Source organism: Macrobrachium nipponense, chromosome 21 (assembly GCF_015104395.2).
Source record: "Macrobrachium nipponense isolate FS-2020 chromosome 21, ASM1510439v2, whole genome shotgun sequence".
Classification (NCBI taxonomy): domain Eukaryota; kingdom Metazoa; phylum Arthropoda; class Malacostraca; order Decapoda; family Palaemonidae; genus Macrobrachium; species Macrobrachium nipponense.
In genome coordinates, this window is record NC_087212.1 from 28,109,180 (window position 1) to 28,131,862 (window position 22,683).

Genomic DNA, 22,683 nt, shown 5'->3' on the forward strand with positions numbered 1-22,683 from the left:
GTTGACGTCTCGCGCTTGGAATGCTCGACGCGCTTGACTGGCGACTCGCATCTGGAAAGCGCTTCGCGTCTGGCTGGCGCTTCGCGTCTAGAAAACTCGACGCTCTTGTCTGGCGTCTCGCGCCTGGAAGGCTCTATGCGTTTCGTTGGCGTCTTGCGTTTGACAGGAGAACGGATCTTGCTCGGCCTATGCAAGGCTGATGAATCCAATTCCAAATCGGAGGATGACAAATTTCTATGGCGAGTCTGAACCCTCGACAGCCTAGACTTCTTAATAGGCAGGAAATCGTCTTTCCTTCTGGGAAGGTCTCTTGACAGAACTCCCACCAGAGAAGTGATGGAATGCTGCATAGTGCGAAGGATTCTGTTAGTCTCTTCATTATTGTCTACCCTAGGTTGTTTAATTACAGAATGGTCCTCCTCTTGAAAACGCTCAGGACTTGAAGTAATCCTTGGGTTCATCTAAACATCTTTTCAGGGGGCGAGAAAGATCCGCCGATCTCCAACTCTTTTAAGGTGAAGAATTCTCCGAGGAGGACGGAAACACTCACGCAGAACGCTTTTTCTGTAGCGTTCTCTGGCATTCTGTGGCGATACAGAAAATGCCGAAGGGACGTCTGACTGTTTGGGGATCCTCCACAAACCTCCTTACGGCTTTCAACATTCCTTCTCCTCTGGGCTTGGGAGCTTGAAAGAGGTCTAGGCCTGGGAGCGTTGTGGAGACAATCAAACGCCCCCTCCACAGCACTGGGGACACTTATATCACTATCCACAGCACTATAATCACACTGCTTACCTTCAATGGCCGCCATTTTGGTTTCCATTTTCCGAAGGGCGGCTTTAAGATTCGCAATCTCAGATGCCGAATCTGTGGGTTCTAATAAAGGAGCAGGTACATTAGATGGGGCAGTAAAAGGAGAAGAGGGTATAATATTACTGATAACCCCGCTAGATACAGAACTAGACAAAGGTTTGGAAGAAGACCTCCTCACCCAGTCTCTTTCCAACTTCTTCAAGTATGAAGTTAGAGATTTCCATTCTTCCGCACTCAAATCCTTGCATTCATTACAAGTATTAACAAAAGAACATTCATACATCCTGCATTTCTTGAAAATAGTATGAGGATCAAGCGATGCCTTCGGCATCCTAACTTTACAACCCACATTCACACACATTCTCACCACACTTCCAGAATCAGACATCATGTTGAACAATCCAAATCAAATTCCAAAAACGGTCCACAATCGCGTATGCCAGTACAATCAATGCAAATACGTCACCGAGAAGTCCAAACGAAGATCAATTGCGATGCTAAATACGAATCCAGCTGGAGATACCCACAACGATGTTGCCAGTATGGCCGACAGAAAAAATATAATAGAACATGGGAAACCATGGTTCCTAGTCCTGCCACCCAGCGGCAGGTAAGTAGATCACCTGACCTACAGGTAGCGTGTGCGCGAAATTCGAATTTCTGTCGGACGACGGAGTCAAATAGCTAAGTATATATCTGACAGGTAAGTTGAATGTATAAAAATGTATTTTATTTTTACTTATGGAATCCACCATTGGGAATCAGTAGGGTGTAACAACTTGATGATTTTAACGGAGTTCTTCATAAAGCTTGATAGTTACGATAAATGACGTCAGCAATCAGCTGTTTTTCAATTCAGTTGTTTATGTCAGTAGTATAGGTTTACAACTGCTTCATCCAGAATTCTAAAAGAGAGAGAGAGACTATTGCCTCTGTTAGGTTGTTACACTGATAGATATCCACTTGCAAAAGTCAAATAATAGTTGCATTGAGAACTGTGATACTTTTAATAAAACTTTTTTACTATATCTAATCATATTGCATGTATTATTATCATACTACAAAATATGAACACAGCAATGATACACCACTTGCATTCTGGTTTTGTTTACAGTCTTAAAATAATAAAGCGTGTTTTACAGACATTATCACTGTCGTTAGTTGCCAAATGGAACCTAATTCAGATACAGTCCTTTCATTGCCATTCACAAACAACCGCTAATATATATAAATAATCATACAAAATTGTCGTTCATGTGGCTGAATTATTCTAAACAGTTACAATTAGCTTTGCGTGCTGCCTCAATTGATGTTCACAGCGATTTTGCTGAAAAAGCATAGGGAATGTGAAAGCATAGTCTCATAAAATCATTTAAAAAATGCCAAGAATGGTACCGAAGATGAATTGGATGATAATGACGACGAAGTTGAAGTCTACTCTCCAGAACCAGACTGGAATCCCTATGATGGTGGCATATGTGATGCATCTTGTGATATGCATGAGAAAGTTTTAATGAAAAATTAATATTATGTTATCCTAAATGCTATTACTACCGTAATTACACTATTATTGAAATTGCTGAAAGGTTACCGAAAGATAAAGACTGCTGTGAGCGCAACCATAACTTGTTGTTTAGTTTCTCTGCTGGGATCACATAGATAAAAGTTGGTTTCATTGGTATAGAATTATTCCTCAAATAGGCTATTTGTTATGAAGATATGCCAATAATATATATAAAGTGAAAATGTTTTGATTACCTTTATCATCAGTTTATTTCATACTGTGAATCTTCCTGTATGCTGGTGGTTATTGCACCGAGGTCGAAGCTAGCCTACTTGTACACATCTTAGAAGTCAAAGTTTATTCTTCTAAAATTGTAGTATAGGATGACCACAATTTTTAGGCTTGAACTACATGTATAACCAAGAAAGTAGGCTATGCACTATAAAGTGTGCTAGTACAATGCACAATTAGGTGGAAATTGCCTTTTAGAAATACCACTATTATGGCAAAAATTAAACCTGCCACTCACCTTATCAATTTCTGTAAATGGATCAACTATCAGATTGTCACCATCAATGATATGTATTTGATCTAGAGGAAATTCACGAAGCCAGTGTAATAGATGCACAGCATACTGACTAATCTTGATTGCTTTGTACCTAAAAACATTTGAAAAGGGCTATATTAATCGATAATACTCAAGGTCATTTTTCAGTAAAGTAAATATGACAAGCAAACTAATAGTAGTAGTTTTAAATTATTAATTACCTAATAAAGTAAAATGATATTGTTAAGATACAATAAAGTTTTGTACATACTTACCTGGCAGATATATACTTAGCTATAGACTCGGTCGTCCCGACAGAATTTCAAAACTCGCGGCACACGCGACAGGTAGGTCAGGAGATCCACCATTCCCGCCGCTGGGTGGCGGGGGTACTGGAACTATTCCCGTTTTCTAAGCCATAATTTCTCTTCCACCTGTCTCCTGAGGGGAGGATGGGTGGGCCATTAATCGTATATCTGCCAGGTAAGTATGTACAAAACTTTATTGTATCTTAACAATATCATTTTTTGTACAAGTAACTTACCCAGCGATATATACTTAGCTGATTGGCACCCTTGGTGGCGGGCAAGAGACAGCTAAAAACAAAATAATACTTAAACTAAATACATTAAAAACAGGGAAAAAACAACCTATGTTCTTGGATAACATAATCCATAGTTCCTACCTGATTGGGCTGAAGACTTCATGACTACTGTCGATGAGTCTGCTGCCTCAAGAGTTTCAACGAGGAATGAACCTACGGTTGAATAACTCTTTTGGATCGTGTCAATGGGGGCTAGCCCGCTTACGCGACAGAGCCTATACTGTATCGTACCAATGGGGGTGGGGGCTGACCCACTTACATGGTAGAGCCTTGACCTTTTGTCATATCAATGGAGACTCGCCCTCTTACATGACAGAGTTAAGGTTATTAAAAAATCACAAAGAGCACTGAAGCCAATCCCGATCACCTGACCATGTTAGTATTGTTATAATCTATGAATTGTAAGAGGGTTCCCTATTCCCTCTGACAATTAACCAATAAAAACAACCACCAATAAAAAGTAATTTAAGCACTAAACTAAATTAGGAAGGATTAGCCTCAGCCCCTTCTCCCAGCACTGAATTTGCCGAAACATACGCTCCCAGAGCAAAGCACTTTTCGTACGAAATTTTAACGTCTCTTAGGTAATAATTCGAGGCGAACACAGAATTACATCTCCAAAACGTCGACTCTATAAGAGCCTGAAGAGACCATGTTTTGTGAAATGCCATAGACGTAGCTATGGCTCTCACTTCATGAGCTCTCACTCTGAGAACCTTGAGATGCTCTTCATCGCACTTAAGGTGAGCTTCCCTTATTACATCTTTTATGAAGTATGTAAGGGCGTTCTTAGAAATCAATCTTTTCGGATCTCTTACAGAGCACCAAAGACTTTCTTCTGTACCTTTCAGCAACTTCTTCTTCTCCAGGTAAAACTTGAGTGCCCTGACTGGACACAAAGTCCTTTCTAGTTCTCTCCCTGTTAATGAAGATAGTCCTTTTATCTCAAAGCTTCTTGGCCAAGGCTTTGAGGGATTTTCATTTTTTGCTAGAAAAAATGGTTAATAAAGGAGCAAATCGCTGAATCCTTCTTAAACCCCACTTTACCTTCCAAAGCTTGCAACTCGCTAATTCTCTTGGCTGTTGCTAACGCAAAAAGGAATAATGACTTTCTCGTTAAGTCTCTAAACGAAGCTGCGTGAGACGGTACAAATTTCTCCGACATTAGGAACTTGAGGACCACATCCAAGTTCCAGCTAGGCTTCTTGATTACATGTTCTTTCGTGGTCTCAAAAGACCTTATAAGGTCATGAAGATCTTTATTATTCGTCAGATCTATTCCTCTATGTCGAAAAACTGAGGCCAGCATACTTCTGTAACCCTTCACTGTTGAAACTGCCAGGTTACAGTCTTTTCTCAAATATAGGAGAAACTCTGCGATTTCAGTTACAGAGGTACTGGAAGAGGATATTTTCTTTCCCTTACACCATCTTCTAAACAACTCCACACTCGATGATATACTTAGAGGTGAGACTCTTCTGGCTCTTGCAATAGCCTTCGCCACTTCTCGTGAAAAGCCCCTTGCTCTGACAAGTCCTTCGACAGTCTGAAGGCGGTCAGACTTAGAGCGGGGAGGTGGTTGTGAAACCTGTCGAAGTGGGGTTGTTTGAGAAGATCGTTCCTTAGTGGAAGCGATCTTGGAAAATCTACTAACCACTCCAGCATCTCTGTGAACCAATCGAGAGCTGGCCAGAAGGGAGCGATGAGGGTCATTCTTGTTCCTTCCGAGCAAGCGAACTTCCTCAATACTTCCCCTACTATCTTGAAAGGAGGGAGGAAGGCATATGCGTCCAAGCCCGTCCAATCTAGCAGAAAGCTGTCTACTGCTACTGCTTGTGGATCCGAGATCGGGTAGCAATAGGTCTCTAATCTGTGATTCTTGTTGGTCGCGAACAGGTCTATATTGGGCCTTCCCCACAGATGCCAAAGTTGTTGGCAAATCTGAGGATTGAGAGTCCATTCCGTGGGTAGGACTTGTTCTTTTTTGCTTAACAGATCTGCCCGGACATTTTTCTCTCCCTGCACAAACCTTGTGAGGAGAGAGATCTTCCTTTCCTGAGCCCAAATCAGCAGATCCTTTGCTGATTCGTACAGGGAAAAGGAATGCGTCCCCCATTGTTTCTTTATATAAGCGAGGGCTGTGTGTTGTCCGAGTGAATCTGAATCCCCAGATCTGAGACCTGTTCCTCGAAATGAACTAAAGCTAGATGAATGGCTGTTAGTTCTTTCTTGTTTATGTGCCAGGACACTTGTTCTCCTTCCCAAGTGCCTGACACTTCTTCCGAACCTAGGGTCGCTCCCCACCCTGAATCTGAGGCGTCTGCAAACAACGCTAGGCGAGGGTTCTGTAAGCGAAGGGAGATTCCCTTGCTTAGTTTCTGTGGATCTAACCACCAACGGATATTCTCCTTGATCCCTTTCGAGATTGGAAATGTATCTCCTAGATTGTTGGACTTCCAATCCCACTTCTCCTTCAGATAAAATTGAAGGGGTCGTAGGTGTAGTCTTCCTAAGGAAACTAACTGTTCCATCGAGGAGAGGGTCCCCAGTAAGCTCATCCATTCCCTCGCGGAACAATGTTCTTTCCTTAAGAAGAGTGCCACCTTTTCTAAGCAGCGTTCTCTCCTTTCCTGCGAAGGATACGCTAGAAAAATCCCGAGAATCCATCTGAATCCCAGATAGACAATACTCTCTGCTGGGGAGTCAGCATGGATTTCTCGCGATTTACTAAAAGTCCTAGGGACTTTGTCAAATTTAGAGTAACTAATAGGTCCTCCAGACATTTTTTCTCCGATTGGGCTCTTATTAGCCAATCGTCCAGATATAACGAGATCCTGATCCCTTCCAGATGTAGCCAATAAGCTACATTCTTCATGATGTCCGTGAAGGCTTGAGGGGCAGTCGAAAGTCCGAAGCACATCGCTCGGAACTGAAACACTTTCCCTTGGAACATGAACCTCAGATACTTCCTTGCTGCCGGATGAATTGGCACATGGAAATACGCATCCTGAAGGTCCAGGGACACCATCCAGTCCCCTGGACGAAGAGCAGATAGAACAGAGGAAGACGTCTCATTGAAAATTTCTTCTTCAATACAAAGAAATTAAGGGCACTGACGTCTAGAACCGGTCTCCATCCCCCCGATGCTTTCGGTACCAGGAATAGCCGATTGTAGAATCCTGGAGACTGGAGATCTTGAACCAGTTCTACCGCTTCCTTGGAAATCATCTGTTCCACTGCTTGCAAAATAGCAAGCTTTCGGACCGGATCCGAGTATCTTGCAGTCAACTCCCTTGGAGTTGTCGTCAAGGGAGGATTTTCCCTGAAGGGGATCAAGTATCCTTTTTTCAGGATAGAGAGGGACCAAGAGTCCGCTCCCTTCTGCGCCCAGACTTTGGCAAAGTGGAGTAGTCTGGCGCCTTCTTTCGTTTACGGAGGGACCCCTCCCGCTCATCGTAGACTTCCCGAAGGACCTTCTAGATGGTCTACTCCTTCTATCTGGTCTGCGACCTCTAAGAGGGGCTGCTAGAAGAGGAGGCACCTCGAAAGGGCTGTACAAAAGAGGGTCTCTCTTTTTTCTCTATAGGCACTGCCGGCCTAAACTTCTTAGCTGAGTGCGTGAGGAGATCCTGAGTTGCCTTCTCCGTAAGAGATTTAGAAACCTCTCTAACAGTCTCCTGTGGAAATAGGTGCGGGGATAACGGTGCAAAAAGGAGAGATGTCCTTTGCAAAGGTGATACTGCTCTTGCTAGAAAAGAGCTAAAGACCGATCTCTTCTTTAAGACTCCCGTTCCCCCTTCCCCCCCCAAAAAGAGAGGCAACTTCTACGGAACCGTCCATGACCGCTCTGTCCAAGGCAAAGCCAGGACGCTCGAAAGTTCCTCCATGGAAACAAAGTCAAGTGTCCTGAGCTCTCTTAGCTAACGCTCCCAAAGCCCAGTCCATAAAATTGAAGACTTCTAGGGTTTTAAAGAGGCCCTTTAGAAGGTGGTCTAGCTCACACATGCCCCAAGTTGCCTTAGCAGACAGCAAAGACTTCCTCCTAGAAGAGTCCACTAAGGAAGCAAAAATCCGCAATCTGACGGAAGACAGGAAAGGCCTAACCCCCATAGGTTCTTTGGTCTCGTACCACCTTCCTGGTTTGCCTGTTAACTTGGAAGGAGGGCAGGAAAAAACTGTCTTGCCCGCTTCCCTTCTGGAAGTCAACCACTCTGAAAAAGTCTTTAATGCCTTTTTCATACAAAGAGCGGGGCGCATCTTGACGAAGGAAGACGACTTGAGAGCTTTTGTGCTAGACATCAACGATCCTGGTGAAGGAGGGTCAGCAGGATGAAGGGAGTCTCCGAACTCCTTTAGCAGCAAAAGAGAAAGTCTCTTGTAGTCAGAAACTGCTACATCTACTGGCTCGTCGTCTTCCGATACCTGGTCCAACTGATCCACAGAAGGAGACCGTTTGGGAGTGATCTGGCTCTTCCCGGGAGAAGAACTCCTTTCCCGAGAAGGGGAGCGCTGAACATTAGCACTTCTATACGAAGAGTGAGGCTCCTGCCTGTCGGAAACACTCTTGCGCCTACTAGACTCTTGTTGTCTAGGTTCGCCAGGTTCGTGGCGCTTGCTAGGCTCCTGGCGCCCTGATTCAGGGCGCTTGAAAAGATCCCCGCGTCCTGATTCATGACGCTTAACAGGCTCTTGGCGCCCTAACTCTTGACGCCTAACATACTCCTGGCGTCCTGCCTCCTGGCGTCCTAACTCCTGGCGCCCTGACTCCTGGCGCCCTGACTCATGGCGTCCTGACTCATGGCGTCCTGGCTCATGGCGTCCTGATTCCTGCCTTCTAGCAGAATCCTGACGTCCTGAATCCTGTGGTCTGAGAGGCTCTTGACGCCCTTTCTTGCGTCTTGCTGCCTCTTTGCGCCTGTCTGGCTCCTGGTCCTGCAGACCCAAAGGATCCTGATACTTAAATCGGTTTTCCGGTTCCTTAAACCTAAACCGATCGAGACTTCTGCTCGATTCGCGGCGTCTCAGAGGGCGCTTTGGGGAAGACAGCCTATAGGGCGAAAGAACTCTTCTCTCAGGAGAACAACTCCTATCAGACGAGTCTCTCGACGAAGGCGATAAACGCCCTGGAGATTGTGAGGGTTCTCTCCTATACGAAGAGGGGCGCTTAGCGGAACTCTTAACAGGGAGCGAAACATCTTTCCTCCTTGTCGAGTCCTTAGCAAAGGAGCCTACTAGAGAAGCTAACTGCTCTTGCAGATTAAACAAAAACTTCTTCGTAGGATCCTGAAGAGAAGGCTCCTCTTGTTTAGTCTTCTTAGGTCCCGAAGGCCAATCCTCGGGAAAACGCTCTGGGCTGGAATCAGCCGCGTCTCCTTTAGGCGCCTTCCAGGCTCTCTTCAAAGGGCGCGAAAGAGAGGCCGAACTCCATCCTCGTTTAGGAGAGGAAGAGTCTGAGGCCGAAAAACACTCCCTTAGGACGCCTTTTCTGCGGCAATCCGAGGCAGCCTGGGACTTTACAACAGGATCTGCCGAAGGGACGCCTGACCGTTGGGGATGTTCTGCATCCTCCCTGCGGCTTTCGACATTCCTCCTCCCCTGGTCCTGGGAGTTTGGAAGCGGTCTAGGCCTAGGAGCAATGAGGAACCGGTCAGACGCCCCCTCCACTGCACTGGGGACACTGCACAAGTCACTATCACCACTCTTACCTTGGTTTAGAGCTCGTAGCTGAGCTTGAAGTTTCTTAATTGAAGCTTTAACATTTTCCCTCTCTGACGAAGAATCTTTGGATTCAGAACAGGGAGAAGAAGCTGAGGCTAAGGGAAAATCGTTAGTAGGAGAGTTAACTTCTTGTTCTAAAGAGCAAGATCTACTAGATGACCTAGCTGAAGCCTTTCTCACTCTATCTCTCTCAAGCTTCCTAACATATGATGATAAGTCTTTCCATTCATTCAAGCTCCGTAAGGTTCTCGCATTCAACACAGGTGTTATTAAAAGAACATTCATTCTCCCTGCATTTAGCGCAAATACTATGAGGATCTAATGCCGATTTAGGCAGCCTAACCTTACAACCTTCCCTACTGCAAACTCTAAACATAGGTGAAGCCTTAGTGTCAGACATCGTGAAAGAGTAGTCAAAACCAAAGTCGAAAAACAGTCCACAATAAGCGTATGCCAAGCCAGAGAAAAAACAGAATACGTCACCAAAAAACCAATCCAAATTCTCGGCAAACGAGTAGAAATCCAAGATGGAGGAACGAACAATAGGTGTTGTCCGTTCAACCGACAGAGAAATTATGGCTTAGAAAACGGGAATAGTTCCAGACCCCGCCACCCAGCGGCGGGAATGGTGGATCTCCTGACCTACCTGTCGCGTGTGCCGCGAGTTTTGAAATTCTGTCGGGACGACCGAGTCTATAGCTAAGTATATATCTGCTGGGTAAGTTACTTGTACAAAATTACTGTAACATAGGGAGACCAATGTAAAAATTCAATATAATTACCCAAATCTGTTTATAACAGGTAAAATAGACATCAGATCCTTAATTACATTATTAAGTACATACAGCAGTTTAAAGCCTTCCAATTCATGATACTCAGTCTCCAAGTGTCCAAGAAATACTGCCTATCTCCAATTGCTTATGGAATTAGGAAAGTTTGAAATAAAAACCGAATTACCTACTGGTCCATTCATTCTCTCTCTATATACAACCCCCTACTAAAGAGAGAAACTTCCCCTGAAGAAGACAAAGGAACAGCTATAGGAGATTAAACCAGTGGAGGGAAACCCAAAAAACCATAACTCCCCTGTAAGGTACTGCTCTCAAGTCTCTCTACCAGAACCTGAGGGCTGAATATATCTCTGAAAGGTATAAACATGACTACCAATATATTCTCCATCAGTGCCTCGACCTGAGCAGCATAAGCAGACAAAAGCAAAAGTGTTTTCACTTCTTCCAAACCGAGTTAGTATAAGCATGAGAATATTAGCCTGCAGCATCAGAAACAAGTTAAAACTAACTCTCTTCCTCAATAAACCCCTGCTGGTGCCAAACACCTTTAAAGATGGGTTCGCAACCTCCCTAGGTTGGCGCCTCCAACTCTCTAAGCTGATGCAGAGAAGAGACTCATACTAAAGATAAAAAGTAAACAAGCTAGCCTGAGATTCCACTCCAGCATGCCTAAAGCACCTGTTAGTCTCGAGTTCGTCTCTCCACAGGAAAGAGGAAGAAACCAAACCTCTCACTGAAGATGGTGTAAGCACCTGTATCGCAAGTGGTGGTCTCTGGCTCAGCAACTTCATAAAAAACTAGAAGACAAGCCACGGAAGACCCAAGGGGAGCTTTATGCGATGCTCCCAAGTACAAGAAAAGATAAGAAACGTGCTCTAATTGAAGGAGAAAGCTTAGGTTCTACTCCTCCAATACTTAAAGGGCAGCAAAATATTCTGAAACTTATGCTCTATGTTACCACTTTCCCCAACTAAACGAGGATACAGCGAAGCGTAACATTGCAACAAACGCCAACCATTCTCCAATTCAAACTCTTCTACTTTCTGACAGAGGGTGAGAGGAGGAGACAGCAGTCGAGTACGTACTGTATCGCATCCACAACTCAATGAAAGGGAGACACTCTTAAGCGACTCGGGTGCGTCCACACGAATCAAATGAGAGAAAGAAAATGAGGTGCAAAAGAAAATGGGAAAGGTTGGGAGGCTGGGGGAGGGGGGGAGGAGAGAAGTTACAACCACTCTTCCGCCTTGTCTGAGAGCAAACCAACATACTTGCATGCATTCCCATACGACACATAGTTAGGAAGCCCTGAAACTAGAACAATATCTAGTTTGGAAACAGCCAAAGAAATTATAAACATTGTAGATTTGGAAAGATTAATCAAGTTAGAAGTAAGAGATTTACCAATAGCCAAAGAAAAAGCATACAAAGAATGAACAAGTGTATTTTGACGGGGGAAAAGGAATAGGCTAGCAGACAAGGATTTAGAATGAACAAAACATGAGAGATTGGTTAAACCGTACCTGTCGACAAAGCCGATGTAACATCAAAATAAGTAAAACTCACTACAGACACATTACCTTAATAAAACTGTCTATACCTATATTATTAATCCTGTGTGTGCTAACAACCTCAAACTAGGTGCCGATGACAGCAGAATGCATATATGTAGCGAAGATTAACGTCTACCAAAACAGTCCTTGGACAAATATATTAAACGAGATTCAGACCGTGAAAAGGGAGACATAGGTATTGGAGAACACAGAATCCTATCACCCCAAGAACAGACCCGGTTTCCTGGTAGGTGACTTTCGCAAAGTCCCACTATCAAAGGGCAATCCAAGGCTCGAGCACCAACGCCTTACTTCTAACAGGGGAACACGAAAAAGAGCGCACACTATGGAGAAATTCTCCGTCACGAACTCAGTTTAACTTGTGTTAGAACTTAAAATAAGGTTAACTCTTTTCCTAAACTAAATGGGGAGCAGAAGGCGGAGCTACAAAGGAACTCTCAATACTAGCACTATCAAAATGCCTAGCCTGAGTAGGGATAGCTGCAGATGAAGGGACACCAATTGCTTTTGCAATCAATCAGCTTCCCTATATCTGATATATTCAAGCATCAAGTTCTCAGACCAACCTCCCGCACTCCTCACATCTAGTTTCGAGATCACACACTGTACTCCTGCAGCCAGTAAAAACCGAATGTTGATCTACTTCAAATTTCAACATCCTGCTTGCACAAAAATCATTGCTACATAGCCCAATGTTATTGGTTTTGCTTCCAGTGGAAGACATTCCAGGAAAATGAAATTACAATACCGTAAACAGGTGCAAAACAGCCAAACTTCACAGAATACCAATAATCACCGAAGTGCAATGGTAGCAGGGAGAATTCTGACAGAAGCTACAACATTCAAAACACACCTGGTGGAGAACAGGTGAACAGACAGTCATCTGGGCAGACATTAATTTTTTTTTTTTAAATGCAGACTTGCCTTATCAACGCAGAGTTATAAGCTAACTTTAACAGATTCATCCCAAATAACCATATAATGATGACAATTGCTAGCAGCAAAGACCCAATATGTTTCACTCACCTTGGCATGCACATCAAGAAATCTTCAGGGCTAACAAATAACAATGGCTGCAAAAGCAGGTAATGTCTTACAACTGATTGCATATAGGTTACATTAATACAGCCAGTCCCCAGTAAAATACTATAACAATGTAAAAAGAGAGATGCTTACCCATCATTGACCTCTCCCTCTGGCGTAAGTACTTTTTCATGAAACTGTGGTACTTTCACTCCTTTCTTGAGCTTTGAGTCCATAATCTGAGTGTAATCAGACAAGACTCTAATTGCAGGTTCCCTGACAATAAGTAACAACCTGGTTGATTCATTCATTGCTCGTACCCTAGCAGGTGCTTCCCTAGATACAAAGTAGGAAGGTGTCTTTTCTACCGTTACCTAAAAATAGATATACAATTCAGTCAGTATTTTGAACAATAATCCCTATTTTTGTAAAACAATTTAGTAGTTATATTTATTAAAATTTATTTATTTCTATTTACAGATATATCAATGTAAAAAGCACAAGAATCTTGATGGTTTTACTCCAAGAGCACAAGAATCACAATAAGCTAGCTCCAGCAATAAGAATGTAAGAGAACTATTGGGTAACACAAACTGAGGAACAGATTTGCAAGTTAAATGCACAAGGTTTTAAAGAATTATGCCAGGATACACTAAGTCTGGAAAACTATGAATCTAGAATCTACAGATTCTAGATTCTTCTTGGAACTGTAACAAGAATTAATTACATTTATTATATTAACCTTGATAATTATCACCCAGGATGTCTTACATTTCCTTAATTGATGAAGGTTCTTATAACTATTCGCAACTTAATTACATTTAATTGGACTGAGCTACTTTATAATGATAATGATGATGTTTTAGTTTCAAGAGTTAAGGTAGAACAAGTTACAGTCATACAGTAGGATAAATACTGCACAAAGAATCTTTTTAAAACAAACCTTTCATAACATTCAATTCTCCTATGTGATAAGTATATTTTGCAAATTCTTCAGTATCAGGTTTAGTATATGTACTATTATGACTTTTAATAACATTTTATATGCACCTCACACATTAAAATACTCAAAACTTGTGCATGAAAATCTTATGCAATTACTACATGACTCACTTTTAAAACTCTAGCTTATCAAAGAACTATAGTACACAAAGTATATCCTATTAACATAGCACTCTACTATATGTTACTGGATAAATATAAGCAAAAAAGACATGCTAAAACAAACCCTACTGCTGGCAAAAGCAATTTTTTTTTTTACATTCAATCAAGTAACAGCATTCATTTACATATCCTACCTGATTATCAAAAGAATATGGCATCTTCTTTCTGTACCATTCAATGCCATTAGCATATCGTTCATCAACATCGAAGAAATGCATCTCATTCCCATTTTTCCGCACTCGTGGATGGAGGTTGAGCATTTCTAATAACGCCCTTGTTCCACATTTACGTACTCCAATTATTAGGGCCTGTGGTAACCGCCTCTGAGTGCCTCGAAAACGTAGTCGCTTTGGGTATGCTTCTGTTTTGGCAGAAGGAAGTCCATTTCTTTCAGATGTTGCTGACGGAGCTGTAAATTTTGTTGCTCTAAGCAAAGTTAGAACCAAAACGTGCAAAGTCTACTCTAATGCAGCTACTCTATTTGCCGTTTTCTTTCAACTTTTCTAAGATTATAAAACCCATTAATGTTAATTCACAAACAAAGTACAATGCAGTTTAGAATAATTTTAAAGCAAGGTAGCAACTGCATCTTTCTTTAAAATTCAAACAGAAAGCTTACCAAACACTGCCGTTGCACTCATTGGAGATGTGTAATACAGAATACAACACACAAGAAGAGAAGAAATAATGATTATGGGGACCACCCGTCGTGGTGTGCTCATAAATAAGGAGAGCCCAAAACGTCCCCCCATGAGTGGCCCCCTCGAAAATTCAAGACTTGGATCTTCGCGTGGAACAAGTTGGTAGTCTTCTCCTACAATGCACATAGTATGTTTCTCCAGTACCCTATCAAAGATAAAGAGATTAACTTCAGTTGAATTTGGAGGATTTTATCTTATTATAATGAAAAAAAATGACAAATTTTAGAAGTAATTTTTACTTTTCCTAACATACAAACCTGAGCTCTTTATATAGGAATTACCTTCAGCACAAACTGGAGTAAGCTATTCTACACAACAAGATTGTTTGGTTGCACTACCGGTGGGAGAGATGAGGGTTACCCTCACCAATCCATTCGCTGAGTCGCTTAACCACTTACCTTATAGCCCAGGTAAATGAATAAGGGGTGGTGGCTAGAGGTGGGCAGTTTATGTAAAGACCTCAGGTTTGTATGTTAGGAAAAGTACAAATTACTTTTTAAAGTTTGTCATTTATTCCTACACGAATACAAACCATTGGTCTTTATATAAGACGACTTACTAATTAGTGGGAGGATGAGTAGACCTCCTGACTGACTGGAGGTTCACCTCACCTAACACTTTTTCCTGGCCGTGCAATGTCAAGCAAAGGAATCAGTGCCATGCCTCTGATCAGAGGAGCAAAAAGTATGTCCGGCTGTCAGGCTTCTTGGCTTTTCAAAGTAATGGGTTTGAAAGCAGCATCACTCTGAAAAGGCTATGAAGAACATTGCGTTGGAGACAATAAAGCTAAGATAAGAAACAAGTCGGTTTTATTGCCCGTCCCTCTCTCCCCTTGCTAAACAGAGGGTAGGATTTGCTTCTATTAGATCATAACCATGCAAAAATAGAAAGGTTGATCACTCACCTGCATCATTGTCTGTCCAGTGTTTTGACAGTCTAACTTATCCTCAGTCTGCTGTGAGGGAAGGTACAAGAAGGAGGAGAGGAGAGGAGAGAGAGAGAGAGAGAGAGAGATAGAGAGAGTGAGAGAGAGAGAGATAGAGAGAGAAGGAGGTAGAAGAGGAGGAAGGAAGAGAGAGAGAGAGAGAGACTTCTACTACTGTACATCTTAGTACAGCTGCTACCTGTCCCACTAAGGGAACTGGATGAGTAGCCACCACAGGACTCAAGGAAAGTGTCCAAGGACCTATGAGCAATGCCCCTCAGGTAGGAGGAGGTAAACATTGTCTGACGTGACCACACTCATGCTCTCTGCACCTGATATACAGACAGATTCTTCTGGAATGCGAGGGAGGATGCAATGCCCCTAACTTGAGAGCTCTGAGCAAGAACGTAATTGAGTCCTCCTTGTTTGACGTTGCATATGCCTCTTTGATGGTTTCACGAAGCTAGAGAAATATTGTTTTCTTGGACACCTCTTTCTTGGTCTTACCAGTGTTAACAAAAAGTTGTCGATACTCAGGCCTGAGTTGTCGAGTCCTTTTAAGATAGCGCGCTCATTAACTACAAAGTCCACAAGGAAGGGAATCAAAAAGGACTTGAATCTGGTGTCAGGGACCGCTAGATTCTAAGTCTTTGCCATGAATTCTGGGATAAATTCAAGTGAAACAGATCCCCATCATCTTGAGTGTTTAACATTGTAAGAAAGAGCATAAGGTTCGCCTACTCTCTGCCAATACCAGGGCAAGCAGAAATACAGTCGAGAGTCAGATCCCTGTCTGACGACTATCGTAGAGGCTTGTAAGGTACGAATCAAGCTCCAAAAGACGAGAGTCACATCCCACTCAGGGGGCCTGAGTTCCCTGAAAGGGCAAGACCTTTCAAAGCTTCTCATGAGCATAGAGATCTCCCAAGAGAAAGAGAGATCTATGTCCTTTAGCCATAGGACCAAGCCCAGGGTGGCTCTGTAGTCCTTAATTGCTGAGACAGAGACATGCTTCTCTCAGTGAAGGAAGACTAAGAAGTCTGCTACCTGCTGAACAGCAGCTCCAACCAGGGAGACACCCCTTTCATGACACCAACCACAACAGATGGCCTATTTTCCTTGGTAGGCATCCACAGAGGATTTCCTTTGATATCCGGACATCTCCAATGCTGTTTAGCGAGAAAAGCCTCGTTTATTGGAGATGCTCGATAATCTCCAGCCATGAAGGAATAGTGACTCTACAGACTGGTGAACCTCTATGTGAGGTTGGCAGAAAAGGTTGTGCCACGGGGGTTTCTTTCGCTGCCTTGGATAGCAGAGCCAGCAGGTCCGGGGACCACTGACCAAACACTGGCAACTTCCTGTCGTGCCATTTTGCAGAGAAATCTATTACCAGTTGTACCAAAAGATTGAGCAATCTTTCCACGACGTCTGGGTGTAAGGACCATTCTGTCCCTATCACCTGACCCTGACAACTGAGTTTGTCTGCAGCTACATTCTTTTTGCCTATGATGTATCTGGCTGACAAATCCACTGAGCGTGCTATTGCTCACTCATGCACTTACACCGTCAACTGATGAAGCTGGAGCAACACAAGTCCAAGTGCCCCATTACTCGATCCTGAAACTCCTGGAGAGCCAGGAAGGATGCCTTGAGTTCCAGGATGTTGATGTGCAAGTGCTTGTTGTTCAGATTCCACACACTTGAAATCAACTAGTAGTACTCGAGGTGTGCCCCATCCCTCCCTCGCGGTGTCTGAAAACAGAAGCATCTTGAGAGGGGGAATGTGAAGCTGGACTCCTATTATGAGGTTCCTGTTGTCTAGCCACCAGGCTAAGTTCTGCCTCACTTCTCTCGAGAAAGGAATGGGAAGGGACAGCAAATCTCATGCTTGACACCAGATCTCCATCATCCACTGGAGGGAGAAGAGGTGATGTCGAACATGAGGGACCAGCTTCTCCAAAGACGACGGGCGACTGAGAAATACTTGCCACATTCAAGCTGGTTGTCCCTGCCGGGACAGGAATAACTGCACTGACTCCTTAAACTTGCTGATTCGGGAGTCTGAGGGAAAGACTCTCACTGCTGCCGTATCTATCAGCTTGCTCAAATATTTTATCCCATGTTTAGGTATGAATTCTGACATCTCAAGATTTATTGCAATGCCTAGACTGCAACAAACTCAAGGAGACTCTGTCCTGAGGCAACCTCAAAAGACGTATCCTGTGCGAATGAGCCCAAGTTGTAACAAGGGTGAACACTTGTGAACACCTGTGGAGCGGTTGATAATCCGAAGCAAAGAGCCTTGAATTGATACACTGTTGTGTTGAGGATAAAATGGAGGTACTTGCGAGAGGACTGGTGGATGCATATTTGGAAATATGTATCCTGCAGATCCATTGTAAGCATAAAGTCAGACTCACTGATGGCTGCCAGCACTGACCAAGTTGTTTCCATTTTGAATTGAGTCTGCCAAACTAATTGATTCAAGGCTAACAGCTCTATGACTGGTCTCCATCCCGCTGATGTTTTCTCCACTAGGAAGATCCTGCTGTAAAATCCTGGAGACTAGTCTACCGCAACTTCTACAGTGCCCTTCTCTAGCATCGTCTCCACCTTGTCTCTGTAGTGCAAGGACGAGCCAGGAACATGTCTGTAAACGAACTGGCAGATTGGTGAGGGGTGGAGGAGATTCAAAGGAAAGTAAAGACCCTTCTCGAAGGACACTCACTACCCAGGATTCCTCTCTGCGTTGCTGCCATGTGGCAGCATGAGGAGGAGAATGCCGCCCCTAGCAACCTCTTCTCTTCTTCTTCCCACTACCTCGTCACCCTGGGTTGGCAGAGGAATGAAATGGCTGCTGGCTTGCACCCTTCCTTAGAAGGCTGGGTATTCTTGTGAGAGGCCCTAGGATTTTTTGTGGTTTCCTGGGACCTGCAGACAAAGTGGTGTGTGAAGGCCCATCGGTGTTTGTCACTACAAGATCAATAAGGTGGTCATTGTCATCTGCCCTTCATCAATTGACTGCAGCATCTACTTGTTCTCTATCAAAGGGAGAAGTGGAACCCTGCAAAGGTCCGGTTTCTCAGAGTTAAGACCGATTTGGGACTTACAAACATCAGAACTTGGCAGAGAGCCGAGTCTCTCGCCTCTTAAATACGTACCAAGTTTGCCCAAATGTAAGCTGTCTGGTGGCCCAGGTGAGTAACAGTCTTACCTCCAGACAAGAACAATCTATTAAGGTTAGCCATTTCTTTGTTGGAGAGTGAAGGAGAGGAAGTAATAACCTTAGTGACTGTTGTAGACCAATGGTCTATCAAAGAGACTGCTTGGAATGCTGCCATTGCAGTTGTTTCCAAAGCTGCTGACTTCTGATGCAAAGGAGATGTTTTCTGCTCAGAGTTGCTCCATCGACAGACCTGGACAGAGACAAACAAAGTCTGGGTCAATATGTGCAGTTGGAATTGACCTTTCTGAAAGTTTATAAAACTTCTGATGAGGGAGTGGAGGAGGAAACAGCTTAAATGAGTGGCTGGCTCAAAGTAAGTCCTCTCTTCCTGAGACAAAGAGAATTCATGTGACCCAGGACTGATTCTGCAAACTTTGACTGTGGCAATCCTATTGATGGTAAGGATTCCCCTAGAAGCCTAAAGGAACAATCCCATTGTCAGCCAAGGTCTTGTCCCCGAGACTGTTATACTGACGATTATACTGACAAATCCTTCCAAGTCATGGTCGTCCCAAGTTGCCCCCCCTGCAAGTGAGACCTCCACTAGAACCCCAACAATCCCTCCCATGGTTCCCTGCATAACCCCAGGAGGTTCAAAGAACAGGTGAGAGGGGCCTGGGACCCTTTGTTGACCTGCCAGAGACTGAAGCTTTGGCAGGCGAGAAAGGCTGTGAGTGACTGTCAGGTTGAAATGACAATCACTGTACGGGTCTGGGAGAACTCCCATCAGGCGAAGGTGAATGGGGGTTGTCCATGTGAGAGGACGCATACCCAGGCAAAAGTGCACAGGAGTTATCCAGAGAAGACTAGATTCCCTTACATGAATGTGAGAGCTACCCCTGATAGAATGGGCACGCCCCGAAAGGCAAGAGCATGGTCTGTCCCAATGACGTGCAAACCCTAGGGTCAGCATCACCTATTCAGGACCTGATCCTCCAACTACCCAAGGGGTGGTTCGTAGGAGCTGTGTCATGGGTTGGGGATTCAGGGGTGGGGGGCGATGTTTGCACGTTACACAACCACTCTCTCTATAGTCCGCGTCTGAGTCCAGGGACCATCCCGTCTGAATCCGGGGACAATCATGTCTAGGTCTGGGGACCATGAACGCTTAGTGTAGCAGCACGCATCCAATGAAGCCCAAGGGTAAGAACCTTCAGGGGCATGGGTTGTAGAGACCTGTATGCGAGGATCAGCTGGGCCACGGCTGCGTCCCGGACAACTTTTCTACTGGGATGGAAATGAGCCTCCAGGTCGGAACCATGGAGCTCTGTACAGAAGGAACTAGACCAGGCATTAGGGATGCCTGGTATTGGGGCCCTGGGTGCCGCGGCTGGTCTTGGTGAGCGCTGCTTCTGAGCCTCAGGTGCCCAGAGACACCTGAGACTTTGGGTCCCCTCTCCTTAAACACGGGGTAGGTACATTCCACACCTAATATGTCTGGAGATGTCCGAGACTCAGGTCCCCCACCCTGGGACAGGGGAAAGTTGTATTCTGCGCCTTGGATGTCCAGGAGCACTCAAGACACAGGTTCCCTGTCTTGGGACATGGGAGTGTTATAGAGAGATCTTCGTGCCTCTTCTGTATTAGAAGACATACGTATTGTGAGAAGGTACATGGGCCTTTTCATGGACTACATCGGCTGCCATTCTCCCCTTTGGGTCTGTCTACCTAATGAAACCCTCAGAAGGAGGAGGGGTTTTCTTGCAATCTAGTTCCACTGCCTTCTTCCTCTTTGGGTCTGTCCACCTAAAGGGACCCTCAGGAGAAGGGAGCAGGCAAAAGCAGATGGAGATGAAGGTACTGGTGATGGTGAAGGAGATCGGAGTCTCTTCTTCTATTTCATCTCTCTTTTATACCTTTTCATTAATTCTGCGAGGAGAAGGATCCTTAGCATCAGGAGACACCGAAAGGTGCATCAATACTGATGGGATCAGATGGGTAACCGAAGGCACCGTGACAGTATTCATGGTGACCTTAGATCTCATACCTTAAACCGTAGTCCCAGTTACCAATGCTGTAGGGACTGGAGGCTGGTTGTAACTGGCATCCTCAGAGGGGAATATCCCTCTGAGGACAGATGACCAGTCTTCTTGCATTTCCTCCTGCCAGCAAACCTCAGCCATTGCTCTGGCGACCATTTGCAACACTCTGGGCAAGTATCATTTATGTAACACACATTTGCGGCACTTTGTGCAAAATCTAGGTTTATACTTATATGATTCTTGGCATTACATTATTCAAAAACAAGAACAGAAATAACACAATTATTCATTCAACAAAAAGGAAAGAAAAAACCAGGATGAGATGAAAGTTGAATGGCCAGGAGGCAACTGGACATGGGAAGGTAATGCTGCATCTGCTCTCGATGAAGGCTACAAGGCAAGTTATGCGACTCAGCGAAGGGAGGGGTGAAGGTACCCCTAACCACTCCTACTGGTAGTGCAACTAATGAACAACCTTGTTGTGTAGAATAGCCTGTCCTAGCTTGTGCTGAAGGTAATTCTTATGTAAAGACCAATGTTTTGTATTTGTGTAGGAATAACCTTATCTTTAAGCCATCAGCATTGAGTAATAATAATGTAAAAACCTTATCCTTATACCATCAGGAACCAATGATCAAAACAAACCTATCGTATTTGCCGGCATATAAGACACACCTCGATTTAACATGGCTATTTTGGAGAAAAAAAAACTCTTTTAGTATTCTGCATTGTAGTACAGGGTGGTCCGTAAGTCTGGTTACCCCTACCAAAAAGTACCAACAATAGACAAAATACATATCCTGGATTCAGCTTACTCTTGTTACCCCTATATATTATTTTAATTTTCACAATTTTTTGTCATAATATTGTTTAATTTTTTCATTTCAGATGGCTGAAAGCAAATAAACTGAATCCAGTACATCTCTATTACTATATTACTCGTTCTTCTATTGTTAAGTGTTCTTATTTTGTTCTATTGTTCTTAAAGTAAATAACCTGAATCCAGGATATGTATTTTGTATTATTGCAATGCTTGTACGTCTATTGTTGGTACTTTTTGGTAAGGGTAACAAGACTTTTGGACCACCCTGTACATTCATTGAAAGATATTTTGTAGTGATTTTGTAGGGAAAAATTTTCGACTCTTATACGTTACTGTACTTTCATATGTTGGGTATTTATAATCAAATGTTGAAAACCAGCGGAATTATCAGTCTGTTATCACATACTAACAAAAAATTTCTTATATGTGTTTACATTAACATATTACAGAAATGTGGTGTGTATACATTACTATCATATTACAGAAATGTAATATTTTTTTCATAATAAACAATATATTTAGTCAAGAAAATATTATTATTATGTATACATGAAAATGAGAACTACGTACCGCAGACGAAAACATAAGTACTACCCTGCTATTCCCATTGTCTTATGCACTTTAGGTATGCTCCGAGTACTTATATCATCCTAAAACACTTTGTGTACATACATACATATATTTAAAAATCATCTTAACGCAAAGTATTTATTAAAATGTACAGTATGCGCAGAATATCAATGTACTATATACATATGCATAATTTATACCCAATTGACCCAATACGTACTCTTCAATGTTCTCTCATTTGTGCATGTTTTGCATGTATACAGTATACACTATGGACTAAGAACATTCTTTTAAATTGTCCACTAAAATGTCCTCTAATGACAAATAAGGAGAAAGTAGACATGATTGTTATGTTAAGAGAGGGCAAAAGTCATGGAGAAGTAGCAGCCCGTTACGGTGTGACTAAAAGCCCAGTCGCCTGCATCGAGAATTCGTATGTACAAGGTAAAATACTTTGGGAGGTCATTCTTGGAGAACTTGCCGCCCTCTTTACCATCCGACCAATGGACCAAGATTTTGAACATTTCATGGTCTGTCAAATTGATCAGGAAAGTCGGGCAAATACAGACAATGTAAAGGCATGGGATGAGAATGAAGAAAGGGCCACAAATTTTACCGATACATATTGTATACTTCACAAAACAAGTATATATAATATTGCTTTGGCACAATCAAGTTTTTTGTCCAGTGGTGGCCTCAGCCACGACACTTAAAA

The 22,683-nt window shown here is 43.3% G+C and overlaps 1 protein-coding gene across 3 annotated transcripts in view; it reads right to left on the minus strand.

The window, feature by feature from the left end:
- Positions 1–22,683, minus strand: part of LOC135197869 (heparan sulfate glucosamine 3-O-sulfotransferase 1-like) — a 265,961-nt gene that overhangs the window by 26,661 nt on the left and 216,617 nt on the right. For 2 of the 3 annotated variants that reach the window (XM_064225061.1, XM_064225062.1), the window contains 4 exons: positions 14,358–14,584; positions 13,873–14,147; positions 12,728–12,948; positions 2,847–2,976 (listed from right to left, as the gene is read on the minus strand). In XM_064225061.1, the coding sequence (XP_064081131.1) occupies positions 2,847–2,976; positions 12,728–12,948; positions 13,873–14,147; positions 14,358–14,584 (853 nt within the window). The remainder of the gene's footprint in view (positions 1–2,846; positions 2,977–12,727; positions 12,949–13,872; positions 14,148–14,357; positions 14,585–22,683) is intronic. The other variant, XM_064225063.1, reaches the window with a different exon arrangement.